The 22,995-nt window shown below is 40.7% G+C and overlaps 1 protein-coding gene across 1 annotated transcript; it reads left to right on the top strand.

The window, feature by feature from the left end:
* Nucleotides 1-552: 552 nt before the first annotated feature.
* Nucleotides 553-21,200, top strand: ERP27 (endoplasmic reticulum protein 27). Its single transcript, XM_059682283.1, has 7 exons — nt 553-938; nt 1,309-1,409; nt 3,246-3,383; nt 14,745-14,861; nt 18,684-18,809; nt 19,912-20,109; nt 20,472-21,200. The coding sequence occupies exons 1-7, from the start codon at nt 764-766 to the stop codon at nt 20,517-20,519; spliced, it is 903 nt and encodes a 300-aa protein (XP_059538266.1). The 5' UTR covers nt 553-763; the 3' UTR covers nt 20,520-21,200.
* Nucleotides 21,201-22,995: the final 1,795 nt, after the last annotated feature.

Here is a 22,995-nt window from a genome sequence, read left to right as displayed (position 1 = left end):
AAATCGCAATTTGTTTTATTTTATGGTATTATCATGTGACAGTTTTTTTCTGATCTTGAGACCTATGTCTCCCACTGCCTATGGGGTCTCTTGGAGTTCCACAGTCATCTTGGCCCCAATCAGACACTGTTTCTCTCCTGTTTAAGATCTTTCCATGGATTCCCATCACCTACAAAATAAAATTGAAGCTCCTAGGCTCCTAAGCCCCTCTGTGAGCGGGTCCCAGCATACCTTTCTGCCCGTAATGATCATTTCCTTCCCTTCGGAATACTCAATCACTAATAATTCTCTCTCACATTACATTTGCATCGCTGGGCTTTGTCTCATGATAATGAAACTCAGGTTCCATCTTTGTTGTCTGGCAAAATTACTTGCTCAGGCCTCTGGTTGGGCATCCCCTGTAGGGAACAAAACCTTCGCTAACCCCACCACTGTCCTAAACATCCTTCGTCTGACCTCTCACAGTGCTCTATGAGTTCCTCTTTCTTTTTCACTTTATATTTAAATGATGTTTATTTGTCCATTTCTCACATTAACAATCTAAGCTGGGAGAGGCTAGATCAGATCATAGTTACCTTTGTATCCCTAGAGGTTAGGTCAATACCTGGCATAGAACATTGTTTTCTTATTTAAATGAATTGACTTTCTTCTGGTTGGTTTTGTGCGGAGGCCCTGTCACTAACCTCGGCCTTTTATCTCAGAAGTTGAAGGTCCCCCTAGAGCCAGCTGCAAGGTTCCCAAAGCTCTAAGAACACCACAACCCATGAAGTACAGAGTAGGCTGCCCTGAGTCCGTGTCCCAAAACACAAAGTCCAGGGGTTGGATCAGGAGCAGAAGGAGAAGAATGGAAGCGACACCACCCAGATGCCTGTTTCTGTTATTTCTCTTCACGTGCAAGCTGTCCCCAGATGTTGCTGCAGAAATTCAAGAATCCTCAGGTAAACAAAGAAAAGCAAACGGCACTTGGGTGACCAGAGGGCGAACGTGTTGTTAGGAGAAGGAAAGGGAACAGGGTCACACTCTGAGTACTTTTCCTCTAAACCTAGAATATTCCCCCAGGAAATGGCTGTGTTGCCTGGTGGAGAAGAGAGAAGTCTGGCATTATCCTTCAGAGAGTGGCCACAAGGTGGGGTCACCCTCCATATGTTGGCTAAAAAAATGAAGCTTTGAAATAAGCATTGCACCCCTAGCGCTCCTTGCCTGAGTGTGGAGAGGAACAGGGTAGATGCCCCTATTATTTAGAGATGCTGCTTCTCTTAGGGTGCCATCACCCTAACACCTTCTGCTTCCCTCTCTGTGTGTGTCTAGATGGCTCCAGTGCTCCCCAGGAACCTGTGCGGCTCACGGGTGTCCCAGCTGCCATGGAATTCATTGCTGCTGCTGAGGTGGCTGTCATAGGCTTCTTCCAGGTTTGTCAGATACCCTGCTTGTTACGCCCCCCAAGAAGCAGGAATGCTGGGCCTCAAAGGAGCCATGACCGCCACCGGCTGGCCAGGCGGCACTACCTTAGCAGCCAATGGGACTCAGAGTTTGCTTTCAGCATTTTCATTCAAGAACTCTCCATTTTTAGGCATGTCCAGTCTCTGAATTATGTCTTTCCCAAAACTTCTGAGACTGCGAAGGAGGCTCCGGGTCTCCTCATCTATGGGTGCTTTGAAACCTAAGTCAGTATCTGATTGCTGAGTCAGGGGCAGAGTAAACCCAACTTCTACCATCCAGGCAATGCACGAGTCAATACTGACTTTCGTCTAACTCCTTACCAAATAGGTAGTCCCCCCTTCTTCTGTATCTTTGTTTGCTCTGAAATGTTGAAGAAGGATGACATGTTATACATCGAAGGTGTTAGCCTCGGTCTTTCAGATTGGCTGCCTGGCTAATGAAAGCAGCCATAAATGAGAGACCATCGTTCCAGTATTTTTATCTTTCTCTGGAGGTAACATCTGGTGATTCTCACAGCTGATCAAGTAAGTCCCCTGCTCTCTCATTGCAGACCTTGTTGTCAGTTTCCACTCATTAATTCCAACTCATCATCACCCTGTGGATTCTGTGTACACAGCTGGAAATAGCTGTGAGGAGATGTATGGGAGTGAGGGGGGCGTGGGGCGATGATAAGAAGGGAGAGCTCTGAGCTGTAGGCAAAAGCAGCCACCCTAGGAAAAGCAGGGAGGGGCAAAAAAGTGGAACTGGAGGAGTGTGCAATAACTTAGACAGCCACCAGGTGCCGTCATTTGATCTGTGAGCAATTGCATTTTAAGGGGAAGTCTAGATTAACAATTGTTCACAGCCTCAATGAACTCCACACATCCTTTCAGATGAGCAGGGTGCCAGCCCCCTCTGCTTGACCCCGGATGCAAGGCTAGCCATTTTCTTTTCTCTTTGCACATCTCCGTCAGACCAGAGAGATGTCAGGGAAGAATATGTTCACTGTTTATTACTTGGAGCGGTTGTGGACAACGTTCCTGTGACAGCAGGGAAAATGGTGTCAGCTTGCTATAGTAAGACTGGACTCGACTCAAGTGGCTTCCCTGCCCCCTCCTGCAGGCCTGGGATCCTGGGTTGGAGCAACACATAAACAGTATCTTTCATGGGCTTGCACACAGTAGAAGGAGGACTATTCTTTCACACCCTGCACTGACCTTTGTTAACAAAATTTTAAGCTTCTATATTTATTTTTTATTTTTGGCCCTTTTCATAACACTTTCTTTTTAAAAAATATATATATTTTGTTGATTTTTTTACAGAGAGGAAAGGAGAGGGATAGAGAGTTAGAAACATCAATCAGCTGCCTCCTGCACATCCCCTACTGGGGATGTGCCTGCAACCAAGGTACATGCCCTTGACTAGAACTGAACCTGGGACCCTTCAGTCCGCAGGCCGATGCTCTATCCACTGAGCCAAACTGGTTAGGGCTCATAACACTTTCTTCTTTTTGCATTTCTTTTTGCTTCCACCAATTGTTCCTAAAACATTTGCCTTCTCAGGTATGTCAGTGACAAGCCGTCCACTTTTGCAGGGCCCTGTGATTTTGAGGCCCCTCTCAGCTCCTAATAAACTGCAAGTTCTATGGTAAGACCAGGCAGGAGTCCCTGGCTTAGCCACAATTCTGTAGCTATCAATTAACCCACACAGCTCAGACTCTAAGTCAAGTCTCTGATTTCTAGTTCGATGAGCACATTTCAATTCCATGTTCTGTTTCCATGTCTCTCTCCTCCAAAATAACCTCTGTCATTTCTCCTTGCTTTTAGGATTTAGAAATACCAGCAGTGCCTGTATTCCATGGTGTGGTGCAAAAATTCCAAGATGTATCATTTGGAATCAGCACTGATTCTGAGGTTCTGGCTCACTACAACATCACTGAGAACACCATTTCTCTCTTTCGTCTGGTAAGGTGGGTGGGCAGCTCAAGCCTTCTCCCGGTTTTTACTTACCAGTACCTTAGGTTGTGAACTCACAAACTTGTGAGACTAGAAAGATGTCTATGTCTTTAACACTAATGATGATGCCAGCGTCAGGGACAATGGTGACAAGGATGATGGCTCAACTCAAGCTTCCCAAACAGATGCTGTCGTGAAATGGAAAGAGGTCTGGACTGAGAGTCAGGAAGTGAGAGTTGTTGCTGACCAGTCATGTGACTCAGGCAGATCACTTAACATTTCTTAGCCCAAATTCTTTCATTTCTATAAGATAAAATGGTTCAACCATGTCACCTCTAAGATCATTTTGAGCTCTAAAATGTATACTTTTATATTTTGGGGAGTTAACTTACATTTGTAAAAATATATTAAACAACTACTGCATGCCTTATGCAAGATATTAACAATGAAAGCACATTAACTGTATTCTCTTCTCTCATAGAACTTAAAATATAGTAGAGATTATAAACATAATACGTAAGTATCTATAATACAAAGAGCATAATATAGATAAAATATTATAAGGGTTCAAAAGATAAAAGCAGTATAGGTATTCTGATCAAAAAATTATAAAAAAGAAAACTTAACGGGGATTTAACGGATAGGTAAAATTTGGACAAGGTGGAAGAGAATTCATGGCTAAAGTGGGAGCAAAAATGTAACTTAGAAAACAATGATCAGGCCAATTTGACTGGATCTCAGGGTACATGTTTTGGGGAAATGAATATAAGACAGAGAAGCTTGATTAGAATCATATTGTGGAGGAATTTGAATACTAGCTTGACGTGTTTCCAGTTCATTTGGTTGGCACAGAAAAGGCACCAAGGCCATTCGATCAGGGGAGTAACATGAACAGGAATGCATTTCAGCAATGTTATTTTGGTATGTGGGTAGGATGGAGTGCCAGGCAAAAAGATAAGAGTGGAGCGAAATTTTGTTAGGCTGGCAAAACAGATCAGGTACGAAGGGTCTGTAGTCGAGAAATCACATTAGAAAGTGAAGAAAAGGCAGGGCTTGCAAGGATGAGATGTCAAAATGATGAAAGGCAAAGGAGGCCAAGCTTAACGTTAAGGTACCCAGGAATAGTGAGGGCCTACTCAGAAATAGGGGTTTCTGATGCTGTGGTTAGTTGCTGAGTTGGTATTATTGGCAGAGTATCAAAGTAAAGATGACCGGAGCCCACTGGAAATGAGGAATCGGGCAAAAGATAGTTTCAAGATGTCCTTCCCCTTCTCACCTCCATCCTATCTATTTCTTTTGCTTCTCATCCAAACCTCTCCTTACATGCAGTTTATATTCACTATCTCCAACTTTCTTTAAGCTCTTAAATACACTGCTGTCTAGTTTATACCCTGCACTCCATTAAAACTGCTTCCGTCAGCACGTTTCCATATTTCCAAATCCAATGAACACTTTTTAGGTCTTATTGTCCTGGACATCTCTGCCAGTGTGACATGTTGACCACTTTTCTCTTGAATCTCTCTTTCCTTAACTTCTAGGAGCCTGCTTCTCCTGATCCTCCTCTCCTTTCCTTAGTCTCCGTAAGGCCTTCTCTTCCTGCATCCATACTGCTGCCTGACACAGTGCTCTTCCCAATCTAGGTTATAGAATCCAAGCTTTGTGGGGCACTACTTCAACCAGAGCCTGAAAGAGTGCCTGCCGTGTATCAGGTGCTCATTAAGTGTTCATTAAGTAAATAAATATGTGTGTGGATGACTGTGCCATCCTTGGGTAATATAATTCTTTCTCGTGTTAGACCATTAAGTGTTTGCTGAGGATTTGGAATGTTTTGTCTCCAGCCTGGACCTCCATTGTAATTCAAATGCTTGCTGGTAGAAGTCCCTCATAAGCACTACAGTCTCAACCTGTTCAAAACTGACTTTATCCTATGCACCTGCTGAATCATGTTCTTCCCTCTAAAACTTTTTTATTGGATGGCTATGTTCATTTGATCTCGAATTTTTTTCAAATTGGACCTCCTCTCTTACTGAACCTATATTCTTTTTCCCTATTTCCACTTCTTTCTTCTTTTTAGATTTTCAGCATCTTTGGCACAGACAATTCCATAGCTTCTTAATTGATCTCCCTTTTAGTACTTCATAAGTAATTTCTAGATTGGTATCACCATGATGAATTTAAAATGGAAACTTGACCATGACACTCCTTTCTATAAAACTTTTTAATATTTCCCATTTCTTATAAGGTAAAAATCAAGACATTTAAACATCTCGTCTTTTATGATATGGCCACTAGCTGCTTCTCTATTCCCTTTTCTAGAACATTCCTACCTTGGGCTGTACCCTCTCAACACCCAACTATCTTATATAATAAAGAGATAATATGCAAATTGACCCTCACTCCATCACCCCATCACAAGATGGCTGTGCCCACAGAGGAGGCGGGGCTCCCATAACGAGCGATCAGCAGGAACCTGAGGTTGCGTGTTGCTGGGCCGGGGCAGGGGACCTGAGACCCCACCCCCCAACCCCGGCACTGGACCGGGGGACCTGAGGCTGTGCCCCCAACTGGCAGGGCTTAACAGGGGACCTGAGGCTGAGCGCTCCCACACTCGGCTGGGCTTGATGGGGGACCTGAGCCTGCACCCCCTGGCCAGCACTAGGCTGGGGGACCTGCAGCTGTGCCCCTCCCCCCCCCTCCCCCCACCCAGCAGGACTTGACAGGGGTGGGGCCAGCAAGGTCTGGGCCTCACGCAATTTCAAGGTGCACGCGGGTGGACAGGGACTTGACTCTGGGTCCTGTGGCATGCCCCAGACTCTGACAGGAGGAAGGTTTTCATATACATTTTATTAATTTTCTTTCATCTCTGACACTTCTATTATAGAGAAAGGGCAAATAGCAATATCAAAATATTTTCTCTAATGAATTCCCTTTTAATGTGCATGAATTTCATGCCCTGGGCCACTAGTACATAGTATAATGATCCAAGTTCATTGTTTCACATGGCTATTCCTCTGCCTAGGAGGCTACTGCCCCCAAATACCCCCTTTCACTTAGCCTTACCCAGCTAACTCTTTTTCACATTCCGGTGAATCAGTCAGGCATCTTATCCTTCAGAAAGCCTCCCTGGAATCTCCAAATTGGCCTAACTATCCCTCCCTGTTTGCATATCTCTATTTTCATTTACCGCTTTGTAATGCCGGTCATATACTTCTGTGTCTGTCTCATCTTTTCCCCCATTACTCAAGGGCAGAAACCATGACTTCTAGTATCCAGAAGACACAAAGAGTTTGAGGAATGAACTCACCTCCCAAAGTATGTATCTGGGTGCATGAGTACCTTCAGCAGCCCTCTCCCCACCTGGACAGCAGTCGTAGGTTTGCATTTTCACCACCGTGAAAAAAGGATTAAACCAAGCTCCTCTGTGAAAAGCTTTGGTAAGAAAGAGATGGAAGGTTAGGTTAATGCCTTTCATGTTCTTGTTGAACCGTTCATAGTAACCCTTCAATAGGAAAATTCTAATCAAAGACAGCTTCATAAAGTACTTCCTTGCCGGTTTGCTGTTTTTAGATCTTATGAAGGCCTGATTTTAAAGTCAGTGCTACCAAGATGCACACGTGAGGAAGAAAAACAAGTGCTGTTACTTCCCACGTCTGTCTCTACAGGCTTTACAGCCGCTAATGGGTGCATTAACTCTGCTTACAATTCATTCCTTATACAGTCCTCATGATGACTTCCCAGAGCTGTTCCCTCTTATTTAGCATGCTTTTTGTTTATCACTAGTGACAGACCTGCTCGGAATGAACTCTTGAGACCTCTGGGAACAGGATTACTTTGTGCCATACCAAAAGCAAACACACTGGTCCTTACCCTGCTCCATTTGCGGGTCTGGGAGAGGTTCAACTTGTGCCATGCCAGCTTTTAGATAAACATTTTTTTTTTCTCAGTTTATTCTTTCAAAGTTGAGTCCATATTTTAGTAGAATTATTATTCAGGAGTTTGAGATACCAGAGAGGGAGAGAGAGAGAGAGAGAGAGAGAGAGAGAGAGAGAGAGAGAGAGAGAGAGAGAATCAACCAAAATTAATCTACTTTACATTGGGAAACGTGAAATGCTGCAAATTTTCTGGTACCTACTTTTATCTTAGATTTACATTTTGTTTGTTTGTTTGTTTCAGTGCCTAATTTACGATAGGCACTATGCGAGATGTTTTCCATTGTTCTACCATTTAATTCTCACAAAAATTAAATGAAGTAATTACTGTCATCCTTGCATTATCAATAAGGAAACTAAAGTTCCATGAGGTTGATTCAGTTGTCCAAAGTCTCTCAACTATAACACGACAGATATCTGATTCATACTCTGTGTTGTTGTCATCAAAGCACACCTTCTGTACCATACTACGGCGACTTTCTAAAGCACTTATTCCTGAAAAAAATCTTTGCTTTTTTTGTTTATTTTTATTGATTTCAGAGAAGAAGGGTGAAAGAGAGAGAGATTGAAACATCAATGACTAGAGAGAATCATTGATCAGCTGCCTCTTGTACTGCCCCCACTGCAGATTGAGCCGCAACCTGGACATGTGCCCTCGATGGAAATTGAAGCCAGCAGGGCGATGCTCTATCCACTGAGCAAAACCGGCTAGGGCAAACATGGTTTGTTTTTACTCCTAGATTCACCTCATTCAAAAGCCTGCTTCTGTAACCACTTTCTCCTAAAACATTTCTCTATCCCACTGGCACTACTTATCAAACCCCAGGGTTATTTCTCAAGATTTAATCTAGACATTACATATTTTGTCAAGAAAATTTCAGAATTTACACATATATTATTTTCAACTGCAAGAATATATGTAGAGGTAAATTAAAACAGTAATAAATGAAGACATGATAGGACTATAATGGTTCACATTACCAGACGCTTTAAATATTGGTGCATAAAAATGAGAGACCAGCAAATGCTACCTATATTCATGGAATGCATCACTTTTCAGAAATAATGCAAGCTGATTAGATAAATATTATCAGGAAAAAAATTATGTAAAATGGGACAATAACAAGTCCTGTATGATAGCCTGTGGGTGATGTATGGCAGCTTGCCTTGTGTGAGTGTGACTGCAGGGCCTCCACACAGATAAGCTGCCAGGCAGCGCAGGAGAACTAATCAGCCGGACACTCAGAGAATATTCAGAAAAGTTGCCTTTATTGCAGATTGCACTAGTGCCGTGACTCAGGGGAGTCAGTCTCCAAATCCTGAGTGATGGATAGGGACGAAGCTTTCCCTTTATACTCTTAGTTCCTTTGTCCCCAAAATATGGATCAGGCTTCCCCATGAGTTGGGATGGGAGAAGTGAGATCACAACCAGAGGCTTGCCAGCACTGGCACCGGCCCCTTCGGGGATTGTATATGGTTCATGGTTTATAGTCTCTGTACAATGGTAGTATTCCAGGAAACAGGTTCTGCAGGGCAGGACAGGCATCACAGATAAGAATAAAGTTTGATAAGAATGGAGTTTATCGGCAAGCAAGCATGGATGTATGTCAGAAGGCAGGTTACCGGCACAGATTCAGATAGCTAGCCCCCCAAATGTCTTATTTTCCCCTTCACTCCAGCAGAACTTATCGTTGTCCTCACAGAGACATAGTCTTGGTACTAAGACGGAATTTCAGATATTACTTGAACATTTAATCTGCTTTGGGTTTTCTCAATCACTTCTATTTTTAAAAAACATATTAGCCTAACTTTGCTCCACTGGGATAGTAATGGAAACACAGTAGAGGCATTCTGTTATTCCCTTTACAGTTATTTGTTGGATACTTATTATAAGAAATGCACCTTGCCAAATAATCAGAAGGAGGACTACATAAAAATAAAGTGATAATGAATGCAAGAAGTAATATATACCAAATGATTAAATGTTTTTCCAAAGAATATATGTATTCAACATAATGTAAGCTAAGCAGCTTATAAAAAGAAACCAAGACATGAGGGCATTTGTTTAACAAGTGACTTCTCAGTGCGATGCAAGATATTTAATATTGTAACTGTGGCGTAAAAACTAAGATGACTTTAATGCATTTTATGAAAAACTGGGTTGTAAATTAGAGAAATGCATGGCAATTGAAGGGAATATTGTTGAAATACTAATCAACAGAAAAGGAATGATTAAATCTATTGGTATGATACTAGTATAAGCAGTATCTAAAACAAAATAATTCATTTCAAATATTCTTAGGGAAAACTCAAAATTATATTTTAAGGTGGTAATCCTTCTGGCTTACTGTTTCTATTTTTCTTCTGGTGTCTATTTACTTGGGGAGAAAAAAATAATATGATATCTCCAGTAAAATTCTTTCCAAAAACTGGAAAAATACATAAAAGGGTTTTTGTTTTTTTTCTCAACTCTTAGTTCCAGGGTCAGATTTTTCTTTCCAGAACATTATGCAAATAATTTCCTTTACAGAAGGGAGATTTCCTGTTCAAATGTTCTTTCCAAGACCCCTACACATGAATGCTCCAGAGTTTATTAGTTTAAGAAATAATGAAATAGTCAGGCATGTTTCCGTAAAAGAAGTGCTACAAACTGGATAGACTTCAGGAGGGTGGTTTTTAGTAAAGCTCTGGCCTTCTTAGAGAATGTTATCATTTAATATCTTCTACCTCCAATATACTGAGCTCCTGAAGTCCAGAAACGCCTAATGTAAGCGGCGCTTCCTGTTTTCCCTGTTCTGGGAAATGAGAGGGACTGCCTGGAAGAGAGTGCCGGAGGGAGGGGCTCCTGGCCCAGAGCACAGCCATGTCAGCTGAAGTGCAGGCACCAGATCTCCAAGTTCCTAGAAAAATAATCAGGAAGTATTTAGACATATTAAGTAGTAAAAAGGCCCTGATTATAATAATGATGATGATTTGGATGTTTGTAATTAGCAAACACGTAAGTAGGAAAGGCATGCCAGCTCTCAAACCCAGCCTTAAGCAGCAAAGATCAATGAGCTCATTTTGTTTCTCTCCTCACTCTTACTGACTTGGGGATGGGAATGGTAGTAGGGTGGGCAAGGACTCCACCTAAGAAGACTTTTTCTCTTGCTTGTATATTTCTGCCCCGAGCTTTCTACTCGGAACTTTATGGATTTTAAAGCAATTAAAATATCCTGTGGTTTTGATGATTTTTTTTTTCTGCACCTCAGCATTCAGTTGATAAACTGAAGTTGTGAAAACAGTCCCCTCCCAAAATCAGTAAATTAAAGTGATTAAAAAACAGTGTTTAAACTGGTTTTGGACCTTTTTAGTTTAACTAAATAGAATAAAAAGTAAATAAAATACGAAGAAACTGGAAAAAAAAACACAACGTTGCAAAGATAGGAAGGAAAGATCTCTTACACCCTTCATGAATTAAGTGATTAAATTGCTATTTGAGTGAATGTCAGCATGTCTGTGCCTCAGTGCCTAACATATACAAGGCGTTCAACAAATAATTTGCAAACAAATAGATTATAAAAGAATGACCAGATATTCCAAGAATTCATAAAATTGATCATAAAGAGTGCATTGAGCTTTTTGGAGGTCCATATTGCTTTTAAATAACTCAATGGGAAGCCAGCTTAAACTAAAGAAGTTAAAAAACAAACAATAGAGTCATGATAGGGATGACAATAAAGAACAAACTTGGCCAAAGCCGGTTTGGCTCAGTGGATAGAGCGTCGGCCTGCGGACTGAAAGGTCCCAGGTTCGATTCCGGTCAAGGGCATGTACGTGGGTTGCGGGCACATCCCCAGTGGGAGATGTGCAGGAGGCAGCTGATCGATGTTTCTAACTCTCTATCTCTCTCCCTTCCTCTCTGTAAAAAATCAATAAAATATATTTAAAAAAAAAAAAAAAAAAAAGAACAAACTTGGACTCTACTGCTCAGTGACTTTAATTTACCTTTGCTTGAATTCCCTCATTTATAAACTAAAATAATACTTACCTTTGGCTTTGCTGGATAGATTGGGAGAACATAATTTGAGGTAAAGAATGATTCTGATCCTTGGCAAGATCTGATTGGGTAGAACCTACATAAGATAATAGATGTAAGGGAAAGAGATAAAAGAGATTCCAAGGGTTGATAGCCCAAAGATCTCAAAAGTGGCCCAAATTGTTTTAGGAAACAGAATTGTTCAGGACCTAGTCCTGATTATTTTTATTTGTAGACATAGTTGCTATGGGTGATGGAAGCATTACCTTGTGTTTTCATGTGCATGAATAGACTGGGGGAGATGAATGAGAAAATCTGGGAACAATGATTGGCCATAGAAAGCTCCATCTTTTAATATATCTGAGTATGGTGGAAAGGTAGTTCAAACATGTAAATCTGGGATATTAGATCAGGTAACTAGACAATCCCTCCACCAAATCTGGGATAATAGATCCAATAACTAGACAATCTCTTCCACCAAAGGCAATTTTTTAAAAAGCTGGGCCAGAAAATAAGGGCTTTAAAGAATTATCAAGAAGCAGTGGTTCTCAACCTTTCTAATGCCGCAACCCTTTAATACAGTTCCTCACGTTGTGGTGACCCCCAACCATAAAATTATTTTCGTTGCTACTTCATAACTGTAATTTTGCTACTGCTATGAATCGTAATGTAAATATCTGATATGCTGGATGTATTTTCATTGTTCGCGACCCACAGGTTGAGAACCGCTGGAAACTCAAGAGGTAAATCATGTATTTGGGGTGCTTTTCATCTGGGAGGCTTTTGCAAGTTCTAGAAGAAGCAGCCGAGAGACTTAGAGCTTTATTAGCATTTTTGAGACCCTCAAAGAGCCCTAAAAGCAAATGCTGAAGTCTAGAGCTCAGAAGAAGAAGTAGGAGGTAGATCTAGTAAAATACCCTTTGCCCACTTAGATGCTAAAGAACAATACCCTAAAGATAACAATGAACCAAGGGGTGCAGCACAGATTCAAGTTACCTCAATTCCTGAAATTAGATTAAGATTATCAAATATAAATATAAAAATATACATACACTTGCAGACATACATATATTATATATGGTATGGCTAATCTTCTCTTAGCCATATCATAAAATGGCTGACTCTCAAAGAAAAAAAGAAAGATCTTAAATCAGAGAAAAGAAATTATCCTCAAAGTAATCTCAAAGAAGTAATATTAAGGTTCACAGATGACTTCTCAAAAGAAAGAGTGGGATGCAGAATATAAAGAAGTATATCTTGCAAAAAACTGAAGGAAAATTGTCAACTTAGAATTCTACACCCAGCTAAAATAGCCTTCAAAAACAAAGGTTAATTAAAGATATTTGAAACAACCAAAACTGAGAGACTATGTCAACCAACAGAACTGTTTCATGCTAAAGGAAATATCAAAATGTGTTCTAGGTTAAGAGAAAAAATTCCAAATAGAAGCAAAGTTCAAAAATGCAGGAAGAAATGAAAAGAAACAATATGTAAATATATGCATGAATGTAAATGTATGTTGACTATATAACAACTAGAGGCCTGGTGCACAATATTTGTGCACTGGGGGGTGTGGGGTGGGGGGGTGGCCCCCTCAGCCCAGCCTGTGCCCTTTAGCAGCCTGGAAGCCCTTGGGGGATATTTGACTGCGGCTTAGGCCTGCCCCCCGGGAGTGGGCCTAAGCTGCAGTCAGACTTCCTTAGTGCTGCCGCGGATGCTGCTGCGCTCACCAGCCATCAGCCCAGCTTGTGGTCCTGCATTGAGCGTCTGCCCCCTTATGGTCACTGCATGTCATAGTGACCGGTTGATTTGCATATTACCCTTTTATTATATAGGATAATGATAATGTCTTGTGAGATTTAGAATTAAAACACAACTGGAGTGGAGTTGGAAAGAGACAAACTGTGCTAAAATGTTCTACTGTACATTGCCCAAGAAGAGGGTAAAATTTCCAATTAATATTAGGTTCAGGTAAGTAAAGAATGCATATTGTAGAATGCAAGCTGGTAATCCCTAAAAGAATAATTAAAGCCTGTGCAATTTCCAAACCCATAAAGGGAAAGAAGGAATAATACAAAGCACTCAACCAGTTCAAAATAGGCAAGAAATGAATCAAATGAATTTGGAACTGGGAGAGCCAATGGGAAATGAATATTTAATTAAATATAGCAATTACATTACAAAAAGAATCCAATTAAATATAGACTGGATTTTAAAATATAACTGTGCTTTTTATAAGGGATACATTATTTTTAAACATAATGACACAATAATATAAGTAAAATATAAAGAGGATAGAAATATACCATGCAAACATTTCCAAAAGAAAGCTGGAATAAGTATATTAATATTAGACAAAGTAGCCATTGAGACAAGCATCCTTAGAGATAAAGAATGACCTTCATAGCCGAAACCGGTTTGGCTCAGTGGATAGAGCGTCGGCCTGCGGACTGAAAGGTCCCAGGTTCGATTCCGGTCAAGAGCATGTACCTGGGTTGCGGGCATATCCCCAGTAGGAGATGTGCAGGAGGCAGCTGATCGATGTTTCTCTCTCATCGATGTTTCTAACTCTCTATCTCTCTCCCTTCCTCTCTGTAAAAAATCAATAAAATATATTTAAAAAAAAAAAAAGAATGACCTTCATAATGATAAAGTTTCAACTTACCCAGAAATTTTAAGAATTCTAAATTTTCATTAATCTAATGCATCACCTGAGAATATACAGACAGACTAACTGGCAGAATTGTAAGAAAAATGGTTAAATCTATAATCATAGTGGAAGATTTTAACATTTCTCTCTAATAGAATAAACTGGTTTTAAAAAAGCAATAAGAATAGAGATAACTTGAACTATACAATTAACCATGTGACCACAGGTGCATATACAGAATAGTACACCCAAAAACTGTAGAGTATACACAATTTTAAGCACATATATAATAATATATAGAGAAGTTGACAAAAGATATAAAATGTAAAACTTAAGCTGGAAATTAATAACAAGTAAATAACCAGAAAATCTTACTTTCAAATTATAAAATACACTTCTAAATAAACAGAAGTTTAGAGAAGAAATAAGAACAGAAATGTTAACATTTTGAACTGAATGATAAGATACTCTATATGTCACATTTATGGATGCCTTCCAATGGAGCTACCTCTTCCTGAAAGCATTCCTGCTCTTCCTCAGTTGACACATGGGCCTGTGATTCCCCTGTGATGACACTTGCTACCTCCTGTGGGCATGTCTGTTCACTTTGTATCCCACAGGACAGGGTGTCCTTCAGGGCAGGGAACATTTCCTATTTACCTTTCTGGTTTTGGAGCTGTAGTCAGTGCCTGTCACGTGGTAGATATTCCAGAAACATTTGTCAATGAACAAATAAAGAGAACAGTGACAATTATTATTTCTGTGTTATGCAGGTGGATAATGAACAACTGAATTTAGAGAGTGAAGACATTGAAAACATTGATGACACCAGATTAAGCCGTTTTATTGAGATCAACAGTCTCCACTTTGTGACAGAGTACAATCCTGCGGTAAACAATAGTCCTAAGGACCCTGTGTGTGGGGGGGGGGGGGGGAGTTAGAGAGGGGGGTGGACTTGTCTTCATAGCAGAGATCTTTTCTTTCAGGTTTCTGATCCTTTGACCAATAATAGCTGCAATCAATTGAACACCTAGTTGTTTATGTTGTCATCCTTACTACACCTTTCAGGTTGAGAGACTTGACCCTTTTCAAGAAAGAAAGAAGCAGAAAAGTTAAATGCCCTATCACATGATTAAGAAGGAAGAAAGCCACAGTGCAAAGTTAAGGTGACTGATTCAAAAACCTCTGAGTTTTGCTGCCTGAGAATGTTCCACGAAGGCAACTCTGATCCCAGCAACACTCTATCTAGACCACACTCCCCAAACAAGATTGCAATCTGTGTTGAAGGTCTATTTTTTCCCCTACCGCATGAGGAGCCAATACTTTCATAAAATGTAATAAAATAAATTAATAGGCAAAAACCTTTTTTTAAAAAAAATATATTTTATTGCTTTCTTACAGAGAGGAAGGGAGAGGGATAGAGAGTTGGAAACATCGATCAGTTGCCTCCTGCACACTCCCCACTGGGTATGTGCCTGCAACCAAAGTACATGCCCTTGACTGGAATCAAACCTGGGACCCTTGAGTCTGCAGGCCGATACTCTATCCACTGAGCCAAACCGGTCAGGGCAGCAAAACACTTTTAAAATAAAGCCTATTGGTCACATATTTGGGTGCCACAGTTATATAAAATTTCTATAAACGTTTTTATGCATTTCTTCCCTTTTTTTGTGCCTACCTCCTGGTGGGCCAGTAATTAACAGTTCCAGTTCTGGCACCACCTGCATCAACCCAGAAGCTCATGGGTTTGAGGGTACCTAGATCCTCATGGTGGCTCAGCTTTCTTTCTAGGTTTGTTTTCTCGTAGTGTTGCATGCTGTATGTAGCCTGGGTAGAGGTGTTGGTCAACCTGTCCTGATAATCTTCTGGCCTTCTAACACTCTACAGCTTATAGAATTACTTTATATGACCTGACTTTTATTTTCCCCTACAGAGATCATGGAGTATGAATTTCTAGTGATCTACATCAGCTTAGAATCGCTGTGCATTCTCTAATCACAGTATTATATGTGCATGTCATGATTTTTAGAATTTACAATGCCCTTTCCCACCATATTCTCATTTGATCCTTCCATTGATTTTTTGAGGTAGAAGAGAGGGAATTATTATGCCCATTTTATAGAGCAGAACATTCAAGATCCAACTGACTTATTCAAGATCACATAGTAAGTAGAAAAGGCATAGTTAAAGGCAGAAACTTTAATTCATGATACATTCGTTCACATTGTCTATTTCCATTTTACAGGGCAGGAAATGGGAGTTCAGAAAAGTGAAGTAATTTCCTCAAAGCCATATGCCTAGCAATTTGAGCTTCAGAGACAGCCCTCTGCACTTGCCCCTGCTTTTCTCTTGACTGGTCTGTCTGTGTCTGACTGATTCCTGTGTTTTTTCCATTGCCCTACACAGCCTTCAGTGGAAAACACCCCTTTTCCTGTTGACTAAATTCCTGCCCCCCTCTCACACCATGTTTGTCTCCATGGAGTGGTGACTCCATTTCCACGTTTGCTAAGATTTCAAACATGTGCACCCAGGGTGTGTTGGCAGCAATAATTAAAAGGGCGTTTTTCTCGACCATCGTCGTTCTCACCATTGTGTCTACAGAGATTCCAAGAGTGCATGTGGAACCAGAAAATTTGATTTTATGATCTCTGAGTTTATGGGCTCAGGGTCCTGGAGTTCTGCAGGCTAACTAAGGCAGGGGCAAAGACTAGCCTTCCTGAGTTTTTATGCCCAGTCCATCTCTTATCTTAGAGAATAATACCCTTTTTTTTTAAGTTTCACATTAGTAGTGAAGGCAATCCACATCAAGAAGAAATTAAATAAGAATTTCTTTAGAGAAGCAAGTTTAACTTTTATTGTAACGTCTTCATTTCTCAAAAGCAGTACTTTTCTCACTTAGAGACCTGCCCACACTACATAGCTATTTCTTAGCTGTTTCCAGTGCAAGGTTTGCATCAGTAGCAACTGGGCAGAAACTCACAGCCACGTGTCTGGCCTGCTATGCACTTTTAATGCACATACTCAATCCTTGGCTTCAAGGTGAAAAACCAGGCTGTGTCTATTAGAATTAAACTAATCACTTCTGATATGTCCAATCCCTTCTGCTAAGACAACGGTACCTTTTAACTCCTTAGTTATGATTTCTTGACTCTTCCGAAGAATCATCCTCTATGTATGCTCTAGGAGGATAGATGCATGCTCTAAATTTAAGTAGCAGAATCTAATCAAACAAAAGACAATTCTTTAACACCAAGTCTCTCCAATTTAAAATCTAAGAACTGGTTTTAAACTATAGGAAGAAATTTGGGGAAAAGAACTCATTGGACCTCCTTTGTCAACATGTTGGGCAGGAGAGCTAGAGAATCTCTATGGAGCAATGTACAGCTTCCAGAAAAACTCTACCTAGTTGCTCCCCATCCCACTGTCCTGGGACTCTGCCCAATGGTTCATTAACCCCCATACTCTCTCTTCCTGTGTACATGCTGGTTTTACAGCAATGCTTTCTGTATTTTAAAGGAAGAGGTGGAAAGGAATGGGATTCATTTAAAATAAAGACACCTGTAGCACTATTTCAGGAAAGTGAAATGAAGGGAAGCAGTGCCCTGGTTTCACCCCCTCCTTTCCTCACTCTGGCTCAGGGCTATCCCACCCCCTTCATCACTGACAGCTTCCTGGTGAGTCAGCAAAAAGGGGCCAACAGCTCTGATCTCCTGAAAAGCTCATTGTATTGCTGACCCAAAGTAGACTGATTCAATCACACGGAGGGTTGAACTGGTTCAGATTGGGGCTTTGTAATCAGCTGTGGATGAGGCAGTACATCCTGATGGTTAAGAGCACAGACCCTGGAGTCAGACGGCTTGGCATTAATCCAAGTCCACCATTTATGTGACTTTGGTAGAGTTTTTGCTTCAATTTTCTCATTTATGAAACTGGGACTTAGAGGATTAAATAAGTTGTTATGTAGAAACCTGAAAACAGTGCACAGCAAATAATAGGCACTCAAAGAATGCACTACTAAAATGTAGTCAAAGTGACTAGTATAGTACATGGTATATCTGCTGTCTATTGATACATAATAGATTATCCCAAAACTTGGCAGCTTAAACCAGTAAAAATTTATTAGACACAGATTCTGTGGGTCAACAGTCTGGTAGTGGCTAGACTGAGAGGGAGCAACTAGGTAGAATTGTTCTGCTTTTGATCTGGGTGTCTTGTGCAGTTACAATCATTGATCAGGGAGGCAATGTCATCTGAAGGTGTGACTGGGGCTGGAGGGTCTGCTTCCAAGATGGTTCGATCACAAGACTGGCAAATCAGTGCTGGCTGTTAATAGGAAGCCTCAGTCCCTTGCCCTGTGGATTTCTCCAACCTTGGGGCTGGTTTTCCCCAGAGTGAGTAATATAAGCGAGAGCAAGGCAGAAACCATGATGTCTTTTATGACAACACTGGAAGTCACACTCCATCATTTCTGCAATATGCCCTTGGATACTCCATTCAGCCTTACTCAGTGTAGGGGAAAGGGATCAGCACAGTTGCATGAGAACCAGAGGGTGAACCTTACTGACAGCCGTCTTAGAGACTAGTTACCATTTGTGTTATGGATGAACAGCTCTCATTTATGTTGTAGTTCACCTATTCCCTGGGTGGCCACTAATGGTTTTTGCTTTCTCCCTCTCTCTTTCATTCTACTATAATGCATTTCAATTTGCCAGACTGTGATTGGCCTATTTAATAGCATGGTTCAGATTCATCTTCTCCTGATGATGGACAAGGTCTCCCCAGAGTATGAAGAAAGCTTGCACAGATACCACAAGGCAGCTAAGCTCTTCCAGGGGAAGGTAAGTCTGCTTTGGGAGACATCCTTTTGAAAACTCAGCACCAGGCCAGTAGAAAAAGGAAGACAGGATTAGGGAAAAGAGGTAAATAAGAAAAACTAGTATGGTTAAGAGATAAAATATTAACTGGGACATAATAAATCACATTACTCTGATTTAAAATTAAAGATGTTATATTTTGTACTATTTAAGACCTGTATAATTATATCTTCCATTAGTGGTAAAGTCTATTGGTTTTTTTTCTACATTGAGAAGTGAAAATAAAAATCAACTACGTATTACAATATTTTTCTCCTTGCCATGATCCCTTACATTTTTAGACCTCAGGACTTATTTCTCATATCAAACACCTTTCATGTACTTGGTGCTTAATGAATGTCCAGTACCTGGTGCCTAATGGATAATAAATATTTATTTATTTCTCTTCCCTACTCTGTGAAATTCTATTTAATATCACTTAAAAGGAAAACTTCAGCACCTTCAAGGTTACTATATTGAACTACATGACCTGTTCAATGGTAAGAACTGTCTGATGATTAAAGCTGACTTCTGGTGGTTGTTTCTATAACACTGTAAGTTTACCTCTAACCAAAATATTATAAAGAAGATTTCTACTTTTGGTAGAGAATTTGATTTTATCATAAAAAAAATATAGTTAACATTTGTCAAGCACTTGCTGTATGCCAAAAACTAAATGCATCCTCTCATTTAATCTCCCCCAACAAAAGCCCACTTTGCCCATGAGAGCACTGAGTCTCAGAGAGGTCGAGTAATGTGCTCTGAGTCACACAGCTAAAAAGTACCAGGAGCAAAATTTAAAATTTATTCTCCACTTTTAACCATTAGGCTCTACTTAGTTAATCACTAAAGTTAATCACTGAAGTATCTTCCAAGTCTGTGTTCTTAAAATTGAATCAATATGGTCAAAGGGGTAAAATACTTAAGCAATTCAAAGCAAGAACAAAGCCATTCTGAGTCCATTGAGATTTAAATTGTGTGGCACAAACCATAAATTCAATCAGAATAAACTGCTACCATTACAAGGTACCTCTTTCTCCTCAGGGCCTCAGATAGATCTTTCTCTTTCAAACTTCTCCAACTGCAGATACTTTTTATTCTGGTGGACAGTGGTGTGAAGGAAAATGGGAAGGTGATATCATTTTTCAAACTAAAGAAATCTGAACTGCCTGCTTTGGCAATTTACCGGACTCTAGATGAGGAGTGGGATACACTTCACGTGACAGAAGTTTCAATAGAGCGCGTGCAAAACTTTTGTGATGGATTCCTAAAAGGGAAAAGGCTGGTAAGTGTGAGACTATAGGGAAGGCAAGTTGAATGTTCTTCCTTTCTATGTCTCTATTATTCCTATTGAATAAAAACTCTTTGGGCTCCACTGGATTTGATTAAGAGCAAAGGCATATGAGGACTCAGTGGACAGAGTTGGGATGCTTTTTAGAAGATAGTCGTGGAGATAGAACTGCAAAAGAGTTTTGGGAAAGGTCTTGCCTATTCAAAAGAGCTGAATTCTGTGTTTCACCATTCTGTGTACAATATCAATAGGAAACAAATTCCATATAAAGAGTTCATAAAACAAAAACTGCAGGTAGATTTAGGACTTCCAGGGGTGGACTCCAAATCTAAATATCATGTCTTGGCATTTTTCAGAGTGAAAATCATGACTCAGAAGAAAAGACTCAAAAGGTGGAACTCTAATTTTTCCCCAATACTTCCGCATACCAACAAGCATCTACTTCATGCTGAATGAAGAGGGGCAACTCAAACCTCAGGGACACTAAACAACAAAATCACCAGGCCCTACACACACACACACACACACACACACACACACACACACACACACACGCACACACCTCTATTTTGTTCCTTAAAATCTCATTTATTCTCCTTGTCCTTTCTTTTAATTTGCCTATATTCTCTCACTACCCATGCAATTTTCTCTTATGCATTCATACCATGTAGACCCAAACGCTGTAGTACCACTATGATACCACTGGGTGGAGGCTTTAAGAGGAATACATACTGTGACACCAGCGTGAAGAGGCATGGCTCAAAGGAAATTGTCCTGATTTGTCATTTAATATTGAACTTGGGCGCTGCACATGACCTACACACAACATAGTTTCTTCTCTATAAGGGTTGAAACTCTACTTTCCTCATAAGCACCTATCCCCCTGGGCCCAAGAACAAAAGGGTTTTACACACCTTTGTGGAACTGTCTTTTTGCCAGACGTCAAATGATGTTCCCAAGGTTCTGAACTCAGCAGAAACAGACCATGGAAAACTCTTTGCTTGTTTTGTGTTCCCAACGCCCCATGTAAATCAATAACTGCATAATAAATAAAAGGCAATGATGTTATAGGAAAAGACTGGCATCTCTTTGCAAACCTTTTGTAAATACCCAGCTGCCCAGCTAAGCACTAGGTGCCTCACCCTTTGGTGCCCACTGTTTGGTGTCAGGCTATGAGCCACTCCGTGGGTGGGATAGGAGGTAAGTAGAGACCATCCTGCATGAGGATTAGTATAAAGGTGGCCAAATTGCTCCGACTCATATCAGGTAACAAGTTGGGGAAGGGGTAGGAGGAGCGGGGCACTTGGCCCTGGGGCAGGCTAGTGCTGACTAAGCACGGATTATTGCAGGTGAGGTGTGCAATCCAGCCTTGTGGGAGGGAGAGCTTGGCCAAGTGTCTCTGGCTCACAGGCTGTTACTGTCAACACACAGATGCTCCATTGTTCCCAGGAGGCCCTTGGCTCAGAAGGAGAGCACCTAAGTGCTCAAGGGCTGAAAACCACAGTATACTCCTAAGGACTGGTCCAAGGGAGGAACAGAGAGTGAAAGACTTAGTTGTTCCTTCAGACCCTGAGCTGGGAGTCAGCAGCTGGCAAGGACACTGTGAAGGCAGCTGTGTTTGACACACCTCTCAGCAACATGAGACCTGCGGAGTCTGAGCAGGCCATCCAGTCTATCCACAGGCCTGCAGAAAACCACCCAAACAGTCTCTTGCTTGAGGCTGAAAAATACTCCAAGGACAGGCACATCCCAGAAGCCTCCCTTTGATCCTGAAAACCAGAGCTCTTGACATTTACAGTCAGCAATTCTTCCTGATATCCAGCTGAGGTCCCCCCGGCACACAAGCTTGTTTCTTCTTAGCCACAGTCTGTGGAAATTCTTAACAGCCGCCAATCACCATCTCCAAATAGCAACTTCGACCTCCTGTTTGTTGCTCTTCAGCCCCCTTATCCAGTTCTCTTTTCTCCTCATTCACAATCCATCTCTTTCGGCAATATTTTTTTAAAGTTCCAAATCATTTGACTCACTTGATTATTTCTCTCTCTTCCTTTCCTCTTTCTTGTATAAAACAGTGACATTCCAAACTGTTATATAGTAATTTGGTAAATGCTAACAAATAAATTTTCACCAACTATATTTTGTTCAATATTGGATTAATTTTTCAATTATTATACTTGAAGTTTTCTTCCCATTAATTGGTTAACACTGAACACATAGGTTTTAACATCTTTTAAAATATATATATATTTTTATTGATTTCAGAGAGGAAGGGGAAGGGAGAGAGAGAAACATCAATGATGAGAGACAATCATTGATACACTGCCTCCTGCACACTCCACACTGGGGATTGGACTCCAAATCCAGGCATGTGCCCCCACCAGATTGGGCCCCAAAACTAGGCATGTGCTCTGACTGGGAAAGAACCGTGACCTCCTGGTTCATAGGTCAATGCTCAACCACTGAGCCATGCCAGCCAGGCAAGTTTTAACATCTTTATGTACATTTTGCTGCTTGATGGCATTCAATAGCACTTTAATTTTATATTATCTTTTGTATGCTTATTTTCATCTTTATGGTAGTGAATTTCAGTATTTATTTTCAGTTTATGTTTTTCCAAAACTGCAAGGTGTTTTTCCTGTCTTCTCCTCAGCCAATCCTGTTCTTTGTAGCTCTGGGGACTCGTGACCAAAGAATGGAACTTCTTCAGAAAGAAAATTTGTGAGGGTTCTAATTAATTCACTAAAGGTCCTGTAATTTATAGATCATCTCTGTTTTTTGGTAATATCCTCTTAAAACTCTACATTCATCTCCCCAAGACTGGATTATTATTGAAAGATTTAGATATAACTCATCCATATTTTTTATTTTGGAATCATTTAT

The sequence above is a fragment of the Myotis daubentonii genome, chromosome 2 (assembly GCF_963259705.1).
Source record: "Myotis daubentonii chromosome 2, mMyoDau2.1, whole genome shotgun sequence".
Classification (NCBI taxonomy): domain Eukaryota; kingdom Metazoa; phylum Chordata; class Mammalia; order Chiroptera; family Vespertilionidae; genus Myotis; species Myotis daubentonii.
Note: the sequence above shows the minus strand (reverse complement) of the source record. Positions and strands in the feature narration are given on the sequence as shown.